Below are 19,286 nucleotides of genomic sequence, written 5' to 3'. Positions count from 1 at the left end.
ATAATGAAGCATGGGTGACAATATAACATAAACTGATATATACACACACAATGTTTATCTTAATTAATGCTTAATGAGATATGACGGTTTTGACGATAGATCGTAAATATAGAGTAGAAATATACTAAATAATAAATTGGCGAGAAGTACCTGGGTGTATTGGAACGTGTACTATGATACTATCTTCTATCCCCGCGCGTATAATTTATCCATTCCGCGGCAAATGTTTAAGGCATACATAGGAAGTGTCCAAAGTCATTTTATTTTCAACGTAAAATATTTCTTGCCAGTGACCTAAGAGTTTTAAACTTTGTAAAAAATGTTACTCAGTAGTAATAAATTGATATAATGAGACAAAGGAATTAAGTGGGTGAAATGACATAACAACTGCTTCAAGTATTCTATTTTTAATGGGAATACGTTTTGAGTTAATCCCACGGCTAAGGTGGCATCCATGTTTGATACCCAACGTTGTGCGCGGAAAAAAATTTAATATGTACTTCTAATTGGTGAAGAAATTCTTTACCGGTAGATAATAAGTAAAAATGTTACAAGTTAAACATGACTTTGATTTCTTTATATAAATATAAAAATATATATATATTTTTACACAGTGGCATGTGAATATGATAAATGATTTTTTTTTTCATAAGCCGTATGTATTGTAAATGTAGAATTGTATATGATCAAAATTCAATTTCGGGGACTAAAACATACCCAAAAGTTGAAAGAAAAGGATAGGGCTGGTTTTTTTTTCGGTTTTTTTTTATCTCATGGGGGAGTTTAAAGGGGCATGGCCACCATTTTGGTCAAAAATTATTTTCCCGATTTTAATGTTTACAATGCTTCAGTAAGGCATTTTAAATATGCAACCAAAATTTAAGTATCATTCGTTGAGTTATAAGCGAGTTACAGAGCTTGCAATTTTTTTGCTATGTAAACAAAGCTTTTGTTTACATTTTGAACGTTAAAGTGAACACTCCAGTTTTAGACCAAAAATGAATGTGGTAAACGTTAAGATCTGTTTATTTAAGCTTAAAATGAATAAGAAGATGGGAAAATTAGCTTGAATAAGAACTTTTACCGGTATATTAAACTAATGTAAACAAAAACAGGGCACGAGCCTTGTTTACATGAAAAAGAATTGTGAGCCCTGTATCTTGCTTATAATTAACTTCACTACTGGCTCTCCAATTTCATTTTGTCATCGGAAATGTATTTCTAAAGCATTGTACATCATTAAAACAGAAAAATAGAATTTGACCAAAATCGTGACCATGCCCCTTTAAGAAAGAGAATTAGCATGAGTGTTTTAATTTTGATTTGAAGCTACATGCATTCTTATCGATACATGTATGTTTAGCCATAAAAATATTTCCATAATAAGAATAATAATTTTATTAAAAGATAGGGCAGTGAAATTGACTTTAATCATGATTGAAAAGCAGACACTGATAATGTTTAGCTCATTATTTTATGACCATATTGTAGATTGCACTGTTTTGATATATTAAATTGTACGATAATATTGAATAATGAAGATCAATAAGTAATTGGTGTACAGTAATAGAGACAGAACTTTTTTATTCTTAGATGTGACAGCCTGTTGTAATTTCAGTTTCTGTGAAGATGGATACTCATTTTGATAGTGAATGTATAGTCTTGAAACAATCATGACTGTTGAACACAAATTAAATGTACCAGTAACTGCGTATTGTAATGATGGTAGCTTTTCGAAAAAATTGTGTGGCCCTGAAAAGGGCCGTTTGGTTATGTCAACTATCCCTGCAGTTTACTTGCTGCTGGTGTACTTGGTGACAGCTTTGGTACCTTCAGAGACAGCATGCTTGGCCAATTCACCTGGCAGGAGAAGGCGGACTGCAGTCTGGATTTCTCTGCTGGTGATGGTTGAGCGTTTGTTGTAGTGGGCCAGACGGGAGGCCTCAGCGGCAATTCTCTCGAAGATGTCATTGACGAAAGAATTCATGATGCTCATGGCCTTGCTGGAAACTCCAGTGTCTGGGTGCACCTGTTTCAAGACTTTGTAGATGTAGATAGCGTAGGATTCCCTCCTCTTCCTGCGCTTCTTCTTGTCCCCAGTTCTCTGGGCCTTAGCCTTGGTGGCAGCTTTCTTAGAACCTTTAGATCCAACTTTGGGTGGCATGTTTACAGTGTGAAGACTGAGACAATGAATGGCGCATTGCTCTCGGTAGATTTATATATAACACGAGGCGGATTGAAGCGTACAGGTAAATTGCGGACGTCTTTGTAAACATCATATTGGTCAGGACGCCCGAGGTGCGTTTAAAACGAGCGCTGTGATTGGTGGATCATCTCAATCCGTGGAAGTGTTTAAATAGAGTGGCGCAGCGCATGGCGTGTTATTCGTTGATTTAATTTTGTCAGCGCCCAACCCACACACCAATCTAAAATGTCAGGACGTGGTAAAGGAGGCAAAGTGAAGGGAAAGGCAAAGAGCCGATCTTCCCGTGCCGGACTACAGTTTCCCGTTGGTCGTATCCACCGTCTGCTGAGGAAGGGCAACTACGCCGAGAGAGTGGGAGCCGGTGCCCCAGTGTATCTGGCCGCTGTCCTTGAGTACTTGGCCGCTGAAGTGTTGGAGTTGGCAGGCAACGCAGCCCGTGACAACAAGAAAACCAGAATCATCCCCCGTCATCTGCAGCTTGCTATCCGCAACGACGAGGAGTTGAACAAACTTCTGTCCGGTGTGACCATCGCACAGGGTGGTGTTTTGCCCAACATCCAGGCCGTGCTCCTCCCCAAGAAGACCCAGAAGCCAGCCGCCAAGTAAAAAGTCAGCCCTGTCGACTTGACTTGTCTGTACCAAACGGCCGTTTTCACGGCCACCCATATTTTTCGAAAAGATGTCTCTATAGCATGTAATTAAGCACACATATACAATGCAGATACCCATTACACGTTTATTGAATGCATTGCCACACACCGTCAACCTATTACATAAATTTCTATTCATGTTCAATTAATATCCAATTTGATGTTGTTCCAACGCTCTCAAATGCTAAACACAAATTTAATTTATATCAGTTACCCCTCAAAAATACATTAGTGTGTGAAAAAATTAAAATTTGAGCTCAAATCTCGATCATGCTCATTGGTTAAACTAGTGATATAAATGCACGCATAATGTTAGAATGATATGTACTTGAACAATTGCGACATCCGATTCTGATTTTATACAGTGTTTCATGGGGGAGATCATTTGTGCGTTATTTTATTATTATTATTATTATTCTTTTTCTATTTGAATTGATATCAAAACGGTGAATGTACATTCACCTACGTATGCATGGTCTGCGCATTACAAATTAAGGTCTAAGTAAGATGTGCACACGTGAAAACTGCAGTTTTGGCAATGTTATCATGATTGCACAAATGAACTAATTATTTATTCACGTCATTCATCACCCGTTTTTTTCCCAATTCATGATCAACTACTACCTTAGTATATCTATATTTATGTTGATATGCTTTTTGACTGTATGTGCATTTGTTAACATAACGCCGTTTTCTTGCACGTACTATACTGTACATCGCACTTCGCGTAAAGTAGATAATGTAATTCAATTTTCTTTATTTTTCAAAAAATCCTATGACTTTTGCCACTGAATATTTTGATATTATTATTAAAGTGACGACTTTTTCTTTCTTTTTTTATTATATTTATTTGTTTTTCTTTCTGACAACTTAAAAAATTTATAATTCTCTCTTGCTCTTGTTCTGTGTATCGTGTGTTTCTGGGTGTATGGACCTGGTGTGAATTTCACTTAAAAGAAGATATGTATGGGCCTTCTACACAATAGACGATATAAAATACACTTATGTCTGTATGTTGGACGTTAAAAAAATGTAATTTTCTGTGAATAATTATCAATTTTAAAGACATTGCGTGACTTTATCGGCATTTGGAGTTGGAATTTGCTACTCTGTCCTACGTTTTCCTTTCATTTGAGTTCCTTTAGCGGAGAATTTACGTAAAATATGCAGATGATATGGTAGGGATATATCCACACAATGTGATTTTCATAAAATAGCTGCAATCGGTACTCATTAAACGGCGCAGCAAGGATGTAAACATCGGCATCAAAACACACATCGATTCTACTATGCATATGCGCTTCGATTTTAAGGGATGTTTTCGAGGACGTCCGCGCCCGCTGTAAACAAAAGCAGCGAGAGCGTGAGACTTCACTATTTCCTCGTATTAGTTCGCAGTGAATTGTACAGCGTTTTCGTTTCGTCCGAAGCCATGGCAGACACAGCAACCACAACCCCAGTCAAGAAGAAGGTTACTAAGCCTAAGGTACCTGCAGCACACCCCAAGTACGTTGATATGATCAGGGCCGCCTTGGAATCCCTGAAAGAGCGTGGTGGATCTTCCAGACAGGCCATTCTGAAGTACATAATGGCCAACTTTAAAGTGGGAAACGACGTCAACCCCATTAATGTCCACCTTAAAATGGCACTCAAGAACGGAGTGAAGAAAGGCGCTCTGAAACAAGCCAAAGGAACAGGCGCCACTGGCTCTTTCAAGTTAGGAGACAAGCCAAAGACAGAGAAAAAACCAAAGGCGAAGAAAGTCACCAAACCCAAGGCAGCCAAACCAAAGAAGGCCACAGCTGTTAAGCCCAGGAAGGCGGCAGGGGAGAAAAAGACTGCTGAGAAGAAGAAGAAGTCCCCCAAGAAAGCAGCTGGACCTAAGAAAGTTAAGACACCCAAGAAGAAGACGGCAGCCAAATCCCCTAAGAAGGCAGCAGCCAAGCCAAAGAAGGCCAAGACTCCGAAAAAAGCAGCAGCAGCCAAGCCAAAGAAAGCCAAGACTCCCAAGAAGACAGCAGCTAAAAAATAAGCAATCATAGCATCATTGCAGATTGCAAACCTTCAACAAAAGCCCTTTTCAGGGCTACCAATATTTTTCGAAAAGATGTCTTAATTACAAATGCAAGTTGCAAAGAAACATGCAAGTACAATGAATTCATATACACTTTATACAGGTACATTAAGCCCCTTCTAGTTTTTCTGTGATAATGTGTTATTACATATTATTAATTCATATCTGACTATGGTATGGTTCAGAAGGGGGAAGGGGGGGGGGGGCATTAACAACACAAACTCACAAATAAGATATTAAAAAGGAGATATAAGCAAATTGTAAATGAGTAACATGGCAAGGGTTTGTAATGCAAGGTGCATGCTTTTTTTCATAATGTTCACGGCTACAGACCAGAGTATGAATAGTCGAGTAGTAAAATTTACAGGAGTAGTAATGAAGATTTGAAAGAAAAATTATGGGTGGGGGGTGAGATGAGGGAAAAAACAAACACCAAACGTAGCTATGAATGTGTTTTTTGTTTTTTATTTTGCTCCTGCAACTAACTGCATGATATTGATTGAGGTCTGTTTAGTGAATACACTAAAAAAAAATACATGCATTTACATTATTCAAATCCAACATTTATAAGGCTTAAGCGATATGAGTACAACAAATAATGTACATCATTCATATATGTTGTAGACTAACTAGAAAGTGGGTTGATACACATTATCATAAGATTAGTGATGCTGAATTCTGATTGAAAGGAAACATACGGAGAGAGAGAGAGAGAGAGAGAGAGAGAGAGAGAGAGAGAGAGAGAGAGAGAACACAAACATGCATTTTTTTTAACATTATTTTATTATGATTCTACTCTGGTTACATTATTCTTTCTTTCTTTCTTCTTTCTTTGACACTGAACAGGATAGCTACACCTTATAGTTTGCATGATGAACTTTGAAACATACAGTCTTCCTGAGATTTTTTTCCCCTCTCTTTCCAGAATCAAGTGGCTCTCATTGTGTCTGTATTTACAATTACAACTAGTGTTTTGGACTTACATGCCCGGATATTTCTGTGCAAATCAAACTATAAAAGTAAGTTCTTTTGTTACTTAGCTAAATCATGAATGATAAAACATATAAATGCATATGACGTAGATCTTCTGAACTATAGATCTTTTATGTTTCTCTTTGATAAATCTATATCTTTATTTACTTATTTATTTATTAGGGGAGGGGGGAGGGGGGGGGTTATGATGCTGGGTTTATTGTAATTGAATTGAGATATCAGATGATCATTCAGCATATACTATTCCCATTTTAATGCCAGAGAATCAATAGGTTAAAATATTGAGTGAATGTAAGTTGTGCAATATTCTAATGGGTTGTTATTTAATTGATCAGTTTGTTTTTGCTTTTTTTAAAGTATCAATTACATCCTGTAGAATATAGATGGTGTTTAATACTTTATGTAAATCAAATAAGTTTTAGTTATAATTGGAATAAAAGTTTTGTTCCACTAAGTACACGGACGATATTTTTCGGAGTACACAAATTCTGTGCAAAAGCCGGATCGAAATGATTTTTTCACCTGGCCAATCGGAACGGGTTATTATCGACTAATCGCTGACCACCTCTCTCGGTCAAGATCACCAATGGCGATTGTCGTTAGTGGGGGTGCTGTGATATCGAAGAGCAGACAGGTAATCGTCGACTCGGTATAAAGTGTATACAGAGGACCGTCTGGCTCATTCATTCATTTGACACTCGTCGAAGATGGCACGTACCAAGCAGACCGCAAGAAAATCTACTGGAGGTAAAGCTCCACGTAAACAACTGGCCACCAAGGCAGCCCGTAAGAGCGCTCCAGCAACTGGTGGCGTCAAGAAACCCCACAGATACAGGCCAGGAACCGTCGCTCTTCGTGAGATCAGGAGATACCAGAAAAGCACAGAGCTGCTGATCAGGAAACTGCCATTCCAGCGTCTGGTCCGTGAGATTGCTCAGGACTTCAAGACCGACCTGCGTTTCCAGAGTTCAGCCGTCATGGCTCTCCAGGAAGCCAGCGAAGCCTACCTTGTCGGACTCTTTGAGGACACCAACTTGTGCGCTATCCACGCCAAGAGAGTCACCATCATGCCCAAAGATATCCAGCTTGCCAGACGTATCCGTGGCGAGAGAGCTTAGATTCTCTTTTGTCTCTTGACAAACTCAAAACGGCCGTTTTCACGGCCACCAAAACCTTTAGAAAAGATGCCTTCACATTACATACAATTGATACTCTAATTATTGAATAAGCGTGCATTCATCTATAATAAATATATGTAAGATGGCTCGCATAAACACACACACACACATATATATCCCATGAATAAAATAAATACAGCAATACAGGTATATTTCAGCGGAAACTTTCTTAACAAATGGACAACATGAGAAACAGTGAATTGATATATCACAAACTGTCAAAACTATTGCTATAAATGGTAACTGTCCCACTGCGAGCAAAACTCAAGCTAACACAAATGTGTACATTAAAAAAAAGAAAGAAGAAGATATCTTTAATTATAACAAAAATGTAAATACCATTATCATTCTTATATTATGGATTTATAACATAGTCATGATGTTCCTAAAGGTCAATCTGCTAATTATTATTAAAATAGGAGTATGTTCCTTTATGGAGAAGGAATACAGGAATCATATTGTGTCTTTTGAATAAATTACATTAATTTAGTGAAATCAGTTAATGTCTCTTAGATTTTAGCTACTGGCTCTAACCATATCTTTTGCCTCATACCATTTGATACATCCTGTTTATCAGGTTTTTTTTCTTTTTGTCTTTTTTTTGTTTTGGTTTGTTTTGGTTTTTTTTTTTTTTTTTTACACACTGCACATTCATTTATTACCAATTTAATTCTTTTCGATGAATTGTACAGGTGTGCAGTACACTTATATAAACATGTATATATATTTAATATTTCGTAACAGTTAATGATATAAATTAAGTATAAACTATGATAAGAAAAGCGACACGTTAAATATGTAAGATGTGTGTATGTGGATTCCATGTAAAACAGATAAGGCCCGAGGCGGGTTTATACCTTAGCCAATCAGCGTTGACTTTACTAATCGCCTTGTTTGTGCTGCCGAACTTTTCAAGGTATGGTGGCTTCTCACGGGTCGTAAATTGAAGCTACATATAATTTGGTATCGCGAAACAAAGTTCATCTCAGTACATCTTCACTGAACGTAAACATGTCTGGTCGTGGTAAAGGAGGAAAAGGTCTTGGAAAGGGGGGCGCCAAGCGTCACAGGAAAGTTCTTCGAGACAACATCCAGGGTATCACCAAGCCTGCCATCCGTCGTCTTGCACGTAGAGGTGGAGTTAAACGTATCTCTGGACTCATCTACGAGGAAACCCGTGGTGTCTTGAAAGTCTTCCTCGAGAACGTCATCCGTGATGCAGTCACATACACAGAGCATGCCAAGAGAAAGACCGTCACAGCCATGGACGTTGTCTACGCTCTGAAGAGACAGGGACGTACCCTCTACGGATTCGGCGGTTAAACTGCCACTCCTGTGTGCTTGCAGCACTGACAACAAACAAACGGCCGTTTTAACGGCCACCAAACTTTTAGAAAAGATGCCTCTATCACAAATGCTGTGAAATACACCTACACACTCTGTGAGACATACTACACTTTTACCTGTCATTAGTAATGAGTTAGCATTCATTTCCCCTGCCACATGCACTCGAAATAAGAGTGGTTGGAAGTCACATGAGTTATGAACAATCACTTTTACACTTAGCCTAATCAAAGAATGATATTAAAGTAAGCCACATTTCACATGTCAGAAAATGACTATTGTTTAATTTTAAATAGGTCAGTTATTGCGCATTGATTAAATGATAATGTAAAGAAATATATTCATGTCATTTGATCCTCCAACCCTCATTGATTTCTCTTGTACGTGTCTAAAACGTGACAGAATACGTAATTGAAATCAGAAATTTTAATTGAAAACTGCAGAATTGTATTTTTATTATCTTACATGTTGAAATGATATTAAATTGCTATGGTGAAAAGGATTAAAACTATTAAAAGATAGGGCAGTGAAATTGACTTTAATCATGATTGAAAAGCAGACACTGATAATGTTTAGCTCATTATTTTATGACCATATTGTAGATTGCACTGTTTTGATATATTAAATTGTACGATAATATTGAATAATGAAGATCAATAAGTAATTGGTGTACAGTAATAGAGACAGAACTTTTTTATTCTTAGATGTGACAGCCTGTTGTAATTTCAGTTTCTGTGAAGATGGATACTCATTTTGATAGTGAATGTATAGTCTTGAAACAATCATGACTGTTGAACACAAATTAAATGTACCAGTAACTGCGTATTGTAATGATGGTAGCTTTTCGAAAAAATTGTGTGGCCCTGAAAAGGGCCGTTTGGTTATGTCAACTATCCCTGCAGTTTACTTGCTGCTGGTGTACTTGGTGACAGCTTTGGTACCTTCAGAGACAGCATGCTTGGCCAATTCACCTGGCAGGAGAAGGCGGACTGCAGTCTGGATTTCTCTGCTGGTGATGGTTGAGCGTTTGTTGTAGTGGGCCAGACGGGAGGCCTCAGCGGCAATTCTCTCGAAGATGTCATTGACGAAAGAATTCATGATGCTCATGGCCTTGCTGGAAACTCCAGTGTCTGGGTGCACCTGTTTCAAGACTTTGTAGATGTAGATAGCGTAGGATTCCCTCCTCTTCCTGCGCTTCTTCTTGTCCCCAGTTCTCTGGGCCTTAGCCTTGGTGGCAGCTTTCTTAGAACCTTTAGATCCAACTTTGGGTGGCATGTTTACAGTGTGAAGACTGAGACAATGAATGGCGCATTGCTCTCGGTAGATTTATATATAACACGAGGCGGATTGAAGCGTACAGGTAAATTGCGGACGTCTTTGTAAACATCATATTGGTCAGGACGCCCGAGGTGCGTTTAAAACGAGCGCTGTGATTGGTGGATCATCTCAATCCGTGGAAGTGTTTAAATAGAGTGGCGCAGCGCATGGCGTGTTATTCGTTGATTTAATTTTGTCAGCGCCCAACCCACACACCAATCTAAAATGTCAGGACGTGGTAAAGGAGGCAAAGTGAAGGGAAAGGCAAAGAGCCGATCTTCCCGTGCCGGACTACAGTTTCCCGTTGGTCGTATCCACCGTCTGCTGAGGAAGGGCAACTACGCCGAGAGAGTGGGAGCCGGTGCCCCAGTGTATCTGGCCGCTGTCCTTGAGTACTTGGCCGCTGAAGTGTTGGAGTTGGCAGGCAACGCAGCCCGTGACAACAAGAAAACCAGAATCATCCCCCGTCATCTGCAGCTTGCTATCCGCAACGACGAGGAGTTGAACAAACTTCTGTCCGGTGTGACCATCGCACAGGGTGGTGTTTTGCCCAACATCCAGGCCGTGCTCCTCCCCAAGAAGACCCAGAAGCCAGCCGCCAAGTAAAAAGTCAGCCCTGTCGACTTGACTTGTCTGTACCAAACGGCCGTTTTCACGGCCACCCATATTTTTCGAAAAGATGTCTCTATAGCATGTAATTAAGCACACATATACAATGCAGATACCCATTACACGTTTATTGAATGCATTGCCACACACCGTCAACCTATTACATAAATTTCTATTCATGTTCAATTAATATCCAATTTGATGTTGTTCCAACGCTCTCAAATGCTAAACACAAATTTAATTTATATCAGTTACCCCTCAAAAATACATTAGTGTGTGAAAAAATTAAAATTTGAGCTCAAATCTCGATCATGCTCATTGGTTAAACTAGTGATATAAATGCACGCATAATGTTAGAATGATATGTACTTGAACAATTGCGACATCCGATTCTGATTTTATACAGTGTTTCATGGGGGAGATCATTTGTGCGTTATTTTATTATTATTATTATTATTCTTTTTCTATTTGAATTGATATCAAAACGGTGAATGTACATTCACCTACGTATGCATGGTCTGCGCATTACAAATTAAGGTCTAAGTAAGATGTGCACACGTGAAAACTGCAGTTTTGGCAATGTTATCATGATTGCACAAATGAACTAATTATTTATTCACGTCATTCATCACCCGTTTTTTTCCCAATTCATGATCAACTACTACCTTAGTATATCTATATTTATGTTGATATGCTTTTTGACTGTATGTGCATTTGTTAACATAACGCCGTTTTCTTGCACGTACTATACTGTACATCGCACTTCGCGTAAAGTAGATAATGTAATTCAATTTTCTTTATTTTTCAAAAAATCCTATGACTTTTGCCACTGAATATTTTGATATTATTATTAAAGTGACGACTTTTTCTTTCTTTTTTTATTATATTTATTTGTTTTTCTTTCTGACAACTTAAAAAATTTATAATTCTCTCTTGCTCTTGTTCTGTGTATCGTGTGTTTCTGGGTGTATGGACCTGGTGTGAATTTCACTTAAAAGAAGATATGTATGGGCCTTCTACACAATAGACGATATAAAATACACTTATGTCTGTATGTTGGACGTTAAAAAAATGTAATTTTCTGTGAATAATTATCAATTTTAAAGACATTGCGTGACTTTATCGGCATTTGGAGTTGGAATTTGCTACTCTGTCCTACGTTTTCCTTTCATTTGAGTTCCTTTAGCGGAGAATTTACGTAAAATATGCAGATGATATGGTAGGGATATATCCACACAATGTGATTTTCATAAAATAGCTGCAATCGGTACTCATTAAACGGCGCAGCAAGGATGTAAACATCGGCATCAAAACACACATCGATTCTACTATGCATATGCGCTTCGATTTTAAGGGATGTTTTCGAGGACGTCCGCGCCCGCTGTAAACAAAAGCAGCGAGAGCGTGAGACTTCACTATTTCCTCGTATTAGTTCGCAGTGAATTGTACAGCGTTTTCGTTTCGTCCGAAGCCATGGCAGACACAGCAACCACAACCCCAGTCAAGAAGAAGGTTACTAAGCCTAAGGTACCTGCAGCACACCCCAAGTACGTTGATATGATCAGGGCCGCCTTGGAATCCCTGAAAGAGCGTGGTGGATCTTCCAGACAGGCCATTCTGAAGTACATAATGGCCAACTTTAAAGTGGGAAACGACGTCAACCCCATTAATGTCCACCTTAAAATGGCACTCAAGAACGGAGTGAAGAAAGGCGCTCTGAAACAAGCCAAAGGAACAGGCGCCACTGGCTCTTTCAAGTTAGGAGACAAGCCAAAGACAGAGAAAAAACCAAAGGCGAAGAAAGTCACCAAACCCAAGGCAGCCAAACCAAAGAAGGCCACAGCTGTTAAGCCCAGGAAGGCGGCAGGGGAGAAAAAGACTGCTGAGAAGAAGAAGAAGTCCCCCAAGAAAGCAGCTGGACCTAAGAAAGTTAAGACACCCAAGAAGAAGACGGCAGCCAAATCCCCTAAGAAGGCAGCAGCCAAGCCAAAGAAGGCCAAGACTCCGAAAAAAGCAGCAGCAGCCAAGCCAAAGAAAGCCAAGACTCCCAAGAAGACAGCAGCTAAAAAATAAGCAATCATAGCATCATTGCAGATTGCAAACCTTCAACAAAAGCCCTTTTCAGGGCTACCAATATTTTTCGAAAAGATGTCTTAATTACAAATGCAAGTTGCAAAGAAACATGCAAGTACAATGAATTCATATACACTTTATACAGGTACATTAAGCCCCTTCTAGTTTTTCTGTGATAATGTGTTATTACATATTATTAATTCATATCTGACTATGGTATGGTTCAGAAGGGGGAAGGGGGGGGGCATTAACAACACAAACTCACAAATAAGATATTAAAAAGGAGATATAAGCAAATTGTAAATGAGTAACATGGCAAGGGTTTGTAATGCAAGGTGCATGCTTTTTTTCATAATGTTCACGGCTACAGACCAGAGTATGAATAGTCGAGTAGTAAAATTTACAGGAGTAGTAATGAAGATTTGAAAGAAAAATTATGGGTGGGGGGTGAGATGAGGGAAAAAACAAACACCAAACGTAGCTATGAATGTGTTTTTTGTTTTTTATTTTGCTCCTGCAACTAACTGCATGATATTGATTGAGGTCTGTTTAGTGAATACACTAAAAAAAAATACATGCATTTACATTATTCAAATCCAACATTTATAAGGCTTAAGCGATATGAGTACAACAAATAATGTACATCATTCATATATGTTGTAGACTAACTAGAAAGTGGGTTGATACACATTATCATAAGATTAGTGATGCTGAATTCTGATTGAAAGGAAACATACGGAGAGAGAGAGAGAGAGAGAGAGAGAGAGAGAGAGAGAGAGAGAGAGAGAGAGAGAACACAAACATGCATTTTTTTTAACATTATTTTATTATGATTCTACTCTGGTTACATTATTCTTTCTTTCTTTCTTCTTTCTTTGACACTGAACAGGATAGCTACACCTTATAGTTTGCATGATGAACTTTGAAACATACAGTCTTCCTGAGATTTTTTTCCCCTCTCTTTCCAGAATCAAGTGGCTCTCATTGTGTCTGTATTTACAATTACAACTAGTGTTTTGGACTTACATGCCCGGATATTTCTGTGCAAATCAAACTATAAAAGTAAGTTCTTTTGTTACTTAGCTAAATCATGAATGATAAAACATATAAATGCATATGACGTAGATCTTCTGAACTATAGATCTTTTATGTTTCTCTTTGATAAATCTATATCTTTATTTACTTATTTATTTATTAGGGGAGGGGGGAGGGGGGGGGGTTATGATGCTGGGTTTATTGTAATTGAATTGAGATATCAGATGATCATTCAGCATATACTATTCCCATTTTAATGCCAGAGAATCAATAGGTTAAAATATTGAGTGAATGTAAGTTGTGCAATATTCTAATGGGTTGTTATTTAATTGATCAGTTTGTTTTTGCTTTTTTTAAAGTATCAATTACATCCTGTAGAATATAGATGGTGTTTAATACTTTATGTAAATCAAATAAGTTTTAGTTATAATTGGAATAAAAGTTTTGTTCCACTAAGTACACGGACGATATTTTTCGGAGTACACAAATTCTGTGCAAAAGCCGGATCGAAATGATTTTTTCACCTGGCCAATCGGAACGGGTTATTATCGACTAATCGCTGACCACCTCTCTCGGTCAAGATCACCAATGGCGATTGTCGTTAGTGGGGGTGCTGTGATATCGAAGAGCAGACAGGTAATCGTCGACTCGGTATAAAGTGTATACAGAGGACCGTCTGGCTCATTCATTCATTTGACACTCGTCGAAGATGGCACGTACCAAGCAGACCGCAAGAAAATCTACTGGAGGTAAAGCTCCACGTAAACAACTGGCCACCAAGGCAGCCCGTAAGAGCGCTCCAGCAACTGGTGGCGTCAAGAAACCCCACAGATACAGGCCAGGAACCGTCGCTCTTCGTGAGATCAGGAGATACCAGAAAAGCACAGAGCTGCTGATCAGGAAACTGCCATTCCAGCGTCTGGTCCGTGAGATTGCTCAGGACTTCAAGACCGACCTGCGTTTCCAGAGTTCAGCCGTCATGGCTCTCCAGGAAGCCAGCGAAGCCTACCTTGTCGGACTCTTTGAGGACACCAACTTGTGCGCTATCCACGCCAAGAGAGTCACCATCATGCCCAAAGATATCCAGCTTGCCAGACGTATCCGTGGCGAGAGAGCTTAGATTCTCTTTTGTCTCTTGACAAACTCAAAACGGCCGTTTTCACGGCCACCAAAACCTTTAGAAAAGATGCCTTCACATTACATACAATTGATACTCTAATTATTGAATAAGCGTGCATTCATCTATAATAAATATATGTAAGATGGCTCGCATAAACACACGCACACATATATATCCCATGAATAAAATAAATACAGCAATACAGGTATATTTCAGCGGAAACTTTCTTAACAAATGGACAACATGAGAAACAGTGAATTGATATATCACAAACTGTCAAAACTATTGCTATAAATGGTAACTGTCCCACTGCGAGCAAAACTCAAGCTAACACAAATGTGTACATTAAAAAAAAGAAAGAAGAAGATATCTTTAATTATAACAAAAATGTAAATACCATTATCATTCTTATATTATGGATTTATAACATAGTCATGATGTTCCTAAAGGTCAATCTGCTAATTATTATTAAAATAGGAGTATGTTCCTTTATGGAGAAGGAATACAGGAATCATATTGTGTCTTTTGAATAAATTACATTAATTTAGTGAAATCAGTTAATGTCTCTTAGATTTTAGCTACTGGCTCTAACCATATCTTTTGCCTCATACCATTTGATACATCCTGTTTATCAGGTTTTTTTTCTTTTTGTCTTTTTTTTGTTTTGGTTTGTTTTGGTTTTTTTTTTTTTTTTTTACACACTGCACATTCATTTATTACCAATTTAATTCTTTTCGATGAATTGTACAGGTGTGCAGTACACTTATATAAACATGTATATATATTTAATATTTCGTAACAGTTAATGATATAAATTAAGTATAAACTATGATAAGAAAAGCGACACGTTAAATATGTAAGATGTGTGTATGTGGATTCCATGTAAAACAGATAAGGCCCGAGGCGGGTTTATACCTTAGCCAATCAGCGTTGACTTTACTAATCGCCTAGTTTGTGCTGCCGAACTTTTCAAGGTATGGTGGCTTCTCACGGGTCGTAAATTGAAGCTACATATAATTTGGTATCGCGAAACAAAGTTCATCTCAGTACATCTTCACTGAACGTAAACATGTCTGGTCGTGGTAAAGGAGGAAAAGGTCTTGGAAAGGGGGGCGCCAAGCGTCACAGGAAAGTTCTTCGAGACAACATCCAGGGTATCACCAAGCCTGCCATCCGTCGTCTTGCACGTAGAGGTGGAGTTAAACGTATCTCTGGACTCATCTACGAGGAAACCCGTGGTGTCTTGAAAGTCTTCCTCGAGAACGTCATCCGTGATGCAGTCACATACACAGAGCATGCCAAGAGAAAGACCGTCACAGCCATGGACGTTGTCTACGCTCTGAAGAGACAGGGACGTACCCTCTACGGATTCGGCGGTTAAACTGCCACTCCTGTGTGCTTGCAGCACTGACAACAAACAAACGGCCGTTTTAACGGCCACCAAACTTTTAGAAAAGATGCCTCTATCACAAATGCTGTGAAATACACCTACACACTCTGTGAGACATACTACACTTTTACCTGTCATTAGTAATGAGTTAGCATTCATTTCCCCTGCCACATGCACTCGAAATAAGAGTGGTTGGAAGTCACATGAGTTATGAACAATCACTTTTACACTTAGCCTAATCAAAGAATGATATTAAAGTAAGCCACATTTCACATGTCAGAAAATGACTATTGTTTAATTTTAAATAGGTCAGTTATTGCGCATTGATTAAATGATAATGTAAAGAAATATATTCATGTCATTTGATCCTCCAACCCTCATTGATTTCTCTTGTACGTGTCTAAAACATGACAGAATACGTAATTGAAATCAGAAATTTTAATTGAAAACTGCAGAATTGTATTTTTATTATCTTACATGTTGAAATGATATTAAATTGCTATGGTGAAAAGGATTAAAACTATTAAAAGATAGGGCAGTGAAATTGACTTTAATCATGATTGAAAAGCAGACACTGATAATGTTTAGCTCATTATTTTATGACCATATTGTAGATTGCACTGTTTTGATATATTAAATTGTACGATAATATTGAATAATGAAGATCAATAAGTAATTGGTGTACAGTAATAGAGACAGAACTTTTTTATTCTTAGATGTGACAGCCTGTTGTAATTTCAGTTTCTGTGAAGATGGATACTCATTTTGATAGTGAATGTATAGTCTTGAAACAATCATGACTGTTGAACACAAATTAAATGTACCAGTAACTGCGTATTGTAATGATGGTAGCTTTTCGAAAAAATTGTGTGGCCCTGAAAAGGGCCGTTTGGTTATGTCAACTATCCCTGCAGTTTACTTGCTGCTGGTGTACTTGGTGACAGCTTTGGTACCTTCAGAGACAGCATGCTTGGCCAATTCACCTGGCAGGAGAAGGCGGACTGCAGTCTGGATTTCTCTGCTGGTGATGGTTGAGCGTTTGTTGTAGTGGGCCAGACGGGAGGCCTCAGCGGCAATTCTCTCGAAGATGTCATTGACGAAAGAATTCATGATGCTCATGGCCTTGCTGGAAACTCCAGTGTCTGGGTGCACCTGTTTCAAGACTTTGTAGATGTAGATAGCGTAGGATTCCCTCCTCTTCCTGCGCTTCTTCTTGTCCCCAGTTCTCTGGGCCTTAGCCTTGGTGGCAGCTTTCTTAGAACCTTTAGATCCAACTTTGGGTGGCATGTTTACAGTGTGAAGACTGAGACAATGAATGGCGCATTGCTCTCGGTAGATTTATATATAACACGAGGCGGATTGAAGCGTACAGGTAAATTGCGGACGTCTTTGTAAACATCATATTGGTCAGGACGCCCGAGGTGCGTTTAAAACGAGCGCTGTGATTGGTGGATCATCTCAATCCGTGGAAGTGTTTAAATAGAGTGGCGCAGCGCATGGCGTGTTATTCGTTGATTTAATTTTGTCAGCGCCCAACCCACACACCAATCTAAAATGGCAGGACGTGGTAAAGGAGGCAAAGTGAAGGGAAAGGCAAAGAGCCGATCTTCCCGTGCCGGACTACAGTTTCCCGTTGGTCGTATCCACCGTCTGCTGAGGAAGGGCAACTACGCCGAGAGAGTGGGAGCCGGTGCCCCAGTGTATCTGGCCGCTGTCCTTGAGTACTTGGCCGCTGAAGTGTTGGAGTTGGCAGGCAACGCAGCCCGTGACAACAAGAAAACCAGAATCATCCCCCGTCATCTGCAGCTTGCTATCCGCAACGACGAGGAGTTGAACAAACTTCTGTCCGGTGTGACCATCGCACAGGGTGGTGTTTTGCCCAACATCCAGGCCGTGCTCCTCCCCAAGAAGACCCAGAAGCCAGCCGCCAAGTAAAAAGTCAGCCCTGTCGACTTGACTTGTCTGTACCAAACGGCCGTTTTCACGGCCACCCATATTTTTCGAAAAGATGTCTCTATAGCATGTAATTAAGCACACATATACAATGCAGATACCCATTACACGTTTATTGAATGCATTGCCACACACCGTCAACCTATTACATAAATTTCTATTCATGTTCAATTAATATCCAATTTGATGTTGTTCCAACGCTCTCAAATGCTAAACACAAATTTAATTTATATCAGTTACCCCTCAAAAATACATTAGTGTGTGAAAAAATTAAAATTTGAGCTCAAATCTCGATCATGCTCATTGGTTAAACTAGTGATATAAATGCACGCATAATGTTAGAATGATATGTACTTGAACAATTGCGACATCCGATTCTGATTTTATACAGTGTTTCATGGGGGAGATCATTTGTGCGTTATTTTATTATTATTATTATTATTCTTTTTCTATTTGAATTGATATCAAAACGGTGAATGTACATTCACCTACGTATGCATGGTCTGCGCATTACAAATTAAGGTCTAAGTAAGATGTGCACACGTGAAAACTGCAGTTTTGGCAATGTTATCATGATTGCACAAATGAACTAATTATTTATTCACGTCATTCATCACCCGTTTTTTTCCCAATTCATGATCAACTACTACCTTAGTATATCTATATTTATGTTGATATGCTTTTTGACTGTATGTGCATTTGTTAACATAACGCCGTTTTCTTGCACGTACTATACTGTACATCGCACTTCGCGTAAAGTAGATAATGTAATTCAATTTTCTTTATTTTTCAAAAAATCCTATGACTTTTGCCACTGAATATTTTGATATTATTATTAAAGTGACGACTTTTTCTTTCTTTTTTTATTATATTTATTTGTTTTTCTTTCTGACAACTTAAAAAATTTATAATTCTCTCTTGCTCTTGTTCTGTGTATCGTGTGTTTCTGGGTGTATGGACCTGGTGTGAATTTCACTTAAAAGAAGATATGTATGGGCCTTCTACACAATAGACGATATAAAATACACTTATGTCTGTATGTTGGACGTTAAAAAAATGTAATTTTCTGTGAATAATTATCAATTTTAAAGACATTGCGTGACTTTATCGGCATTTGGAGTTGGAATTTGCTACTCTGTCCTACGTTTTCCTTTCATTTGAGTTCCTTTAGCGGAGAATTTACGTAAAATATGCAGATGATATGGTAGGGATATATCCACACAATGTGATTTTCATAAAATAGCTGCAATCGGTACTCATTAAACGGCGCAGCAAGGATGTAAACATCGGCATCAAAACACACATCGATTCTACTATGCATATGCGCTTCGATTTTAAGGGATG

General features: G+C 38.6%; 12 protein-coding genes across 12 annotated transcripts; 9 read left to right on the top strand and 3 right to left on the bottom strand.

Moving 5' to 3' along the window:
- Positions 1-1,458: 1,458 nt before the first annotated feature.
- Positions 1,459-2,237, bottom strand: LOC136272827 (histone H2B-like). Its single transcript, XM_066075506.1, has one exon. It carries the CDS (start codon positions 2,162-2,164, stop codon positions 1,793-1,795), a length of 372 nt encoding a protein of 123 aa, XP_065931578.1. The 5' UTR covers positions 2,165-2,237; the 3' UTR covers positions 1,459-1,792.
- Positions 2,238-2,275: 38 nt separating this feature from the next.
- LOC105320431 (histone H2A) lies at positions 2,276-2,871 on the top strand. The gene has a single exon (XM_066075504.1). The coding sequence runs from the start codon at positions 2,432-2,434 to the stop codon at positions 2,810-2,812; it is 381 nt and encodes a 126-aa protein (XP_065931576.1). The 5' UTR covers positions 2,276-2,431; the 3' UTR covers positions 2,813-2,871.
- Positions 2,872-4,230: 1,359 nt separating this feature from the next.
- On the top strand, positions 4,231-4,981 carry LOC136272821 (histone H1-delta-like). The gene has a single exon (XM_066075500.1). It carries the CDS (start codon positions 4,289-4,291, stop codon positions 4,886-4,888), a length of 600 nt encoding a protein of 199 aa, XP_065931572.1. The 5' UTR covers positions 4,231-4,288; the 3' UTR covers positions 4,889-4,981.
- Positions 4,982-6,552: 1,571 nt separating this feature from the next.
- LOC136272823 (histone H3) lies at positions 6,553-7,204 on the top strand. Its single transcript, XM_066075502.1, has one exon. It carries the CDS (start codon positions 6,631-6,633, stop codon positions 7,039-7,041), a length of 411 nt encoding a protein of 136 aa, XP_065931574.1. The 5' UTR covers positions 6,553-6,630; the 3' UTR covers positions 7,042-7,204.
- Positions 7,205-8,057: 853 nt separating this feature from the next.
- On the top strand, positions 8,058-8,741 carry LOC136272828 (histone H4). Its single transcript, XM_066075507.1, has one exon. It carries the CDS (start codon positions 8,113-8,115, stop codon positions 8,422-8,424), a length of 312 nt encoding a protein of 103 aa, XP_065931579.1. The 5' UTR covers positions 8,058-8,112; the 3' UTR covers positions 8,425-8,741.
- A 208-nt stretch (positions 8,742-8,949) lies between these two features.
- On the bottom strand, positions 8,950-9,755 carry LOC136272826 (histone H2B-like). Its single transcript, XM_066075505.1, has one exon. The coding sequence runs from the start codon at positions 9,718-9,720 to the stop codon at positions 9,349-9,351; it is 372 nt and encodes a 123-aa protein (XP_065931577.1). The 5' UTR covers positions 9,721-9,755; the 3' UTR covers positions 8,950-9,348.
- An 81-nt stretch (positions 9,756-9,836) lies between these two features.
- Positions 9,837-10,427, top strand: LOC136272824 (histone H2A). The gene has a single exon (XM_066075503.1). The coding sequence runs from the start codon at positions 9,988-9,990 to the stop codon at positions 10,366-10,368; it is 381 nt and encodes a 126-aa protein (XP_065931575.1). The 5' UTR covers positions 9,837-9,987; the 3' UTR covers positions 10,369-10,427.
- Positions 10,428-11,786: 1,359 nt separating this feature from the next.
- LOC136272820 (histone H1-delta-like) lies at positions 11,787-12,538 on the top strand. The gene has a single exon (XM_066075499.1). The coding sequence runs from the start codon at positions 11,845-11,847 to the stop codon at positions 12,442-12,444; it is 600 nt and encodes a 199-aa protein (XP_065931571.1). The 5' UTR covers positions 11,787-11,844; the 3' UTR covers positions 12,445-12,538.
- A 1,573-nt stretch (positions 12,539-14,111) lies between these two features.
- Positions 14,112-14,960, top strand: LOC136272822 (histone H3). The gene has a single exon (XM_066075501.1). The coding sequence runs from the start codon at positions 14,189-14,191 to the stop codon at positions 14,597-14,599; it is 411 nt and encodes a 136-aa protein (XP_065931573.1). The 5' UTR covers positions 14,112-14,188; the 3' UTR covers positions 14,600-14,960.
- A 645-nt stretch (positions 14,961-15,605) lies between these two features.
- LOC136272819 (histone H4) lies at positions 15,606-16,297 on the top strand. The gene has a single exon (XM_066075492.1). It carries the CDS (start codon positions 15,669-15,671, stop codon positions 15,978-15,980), a length of 312 nt encoding a protein of 103 aa, XP_065931564.1. The 5' UTR covers positions 15,606-15,668; the 3' UTR covers positions 15,981-16,297.
- A 147-nt stretch (positions 16,298-16,444) lies between these two features.
- Positions 16,445-17,392, bottom strand: LOC105320411 (histone H2B). Its single transcript, XM_066075491.1, has one exon. The coding sequence runs from the start codon at positions 17,274-17,276 to the stop codon at positions 16,905-16,907; it is 372 nt and encodes a 123-aa protein (XP_065931563.1). The 5' UTR covers positions 17,277-17,392; the 3' UTR covers positions 16,445-16,904.
- A 129-nt stretch (positions 17,393-17,521) lies between these two features.
- On the top strand, positions 17,522-17,983 carry LOC136272818 (histone H2A-like). The gene has a single exon (XM_066075489.1). It carries the CDS (start codon positions 17,544-17,546, stop codon positions 17,922-17,924), a length of 381 nt encoding a protein of 126 aa, XP_065931561.1. The 5' UTR covers positions 17,522-17,543; the 3' UTR covers positions 17,925-17,983.
- The last annotated feature ends 1,303 nt before the right edge of the window (positions 17,984-19,286 follow it).

Source organism: Magallana gigas, chromosome 2, assembly GCF_963853765.1.
Source record: "Magallana gigas chromosome 2, xbMagGiga1.1, whole genome shotgun sequence".
NCBI classification, from domain to species: Eukaryota; Metazoa; Mollusca; class Bivalvia; order Ostreida; family Ostreidae; genus Magallana; species Magallana gigas.
The sequence above is the reverse complement of the archived record's forward strand: the minus strand, read 5'-3'. Positions and strand labels throughout refer to the sequence as shown.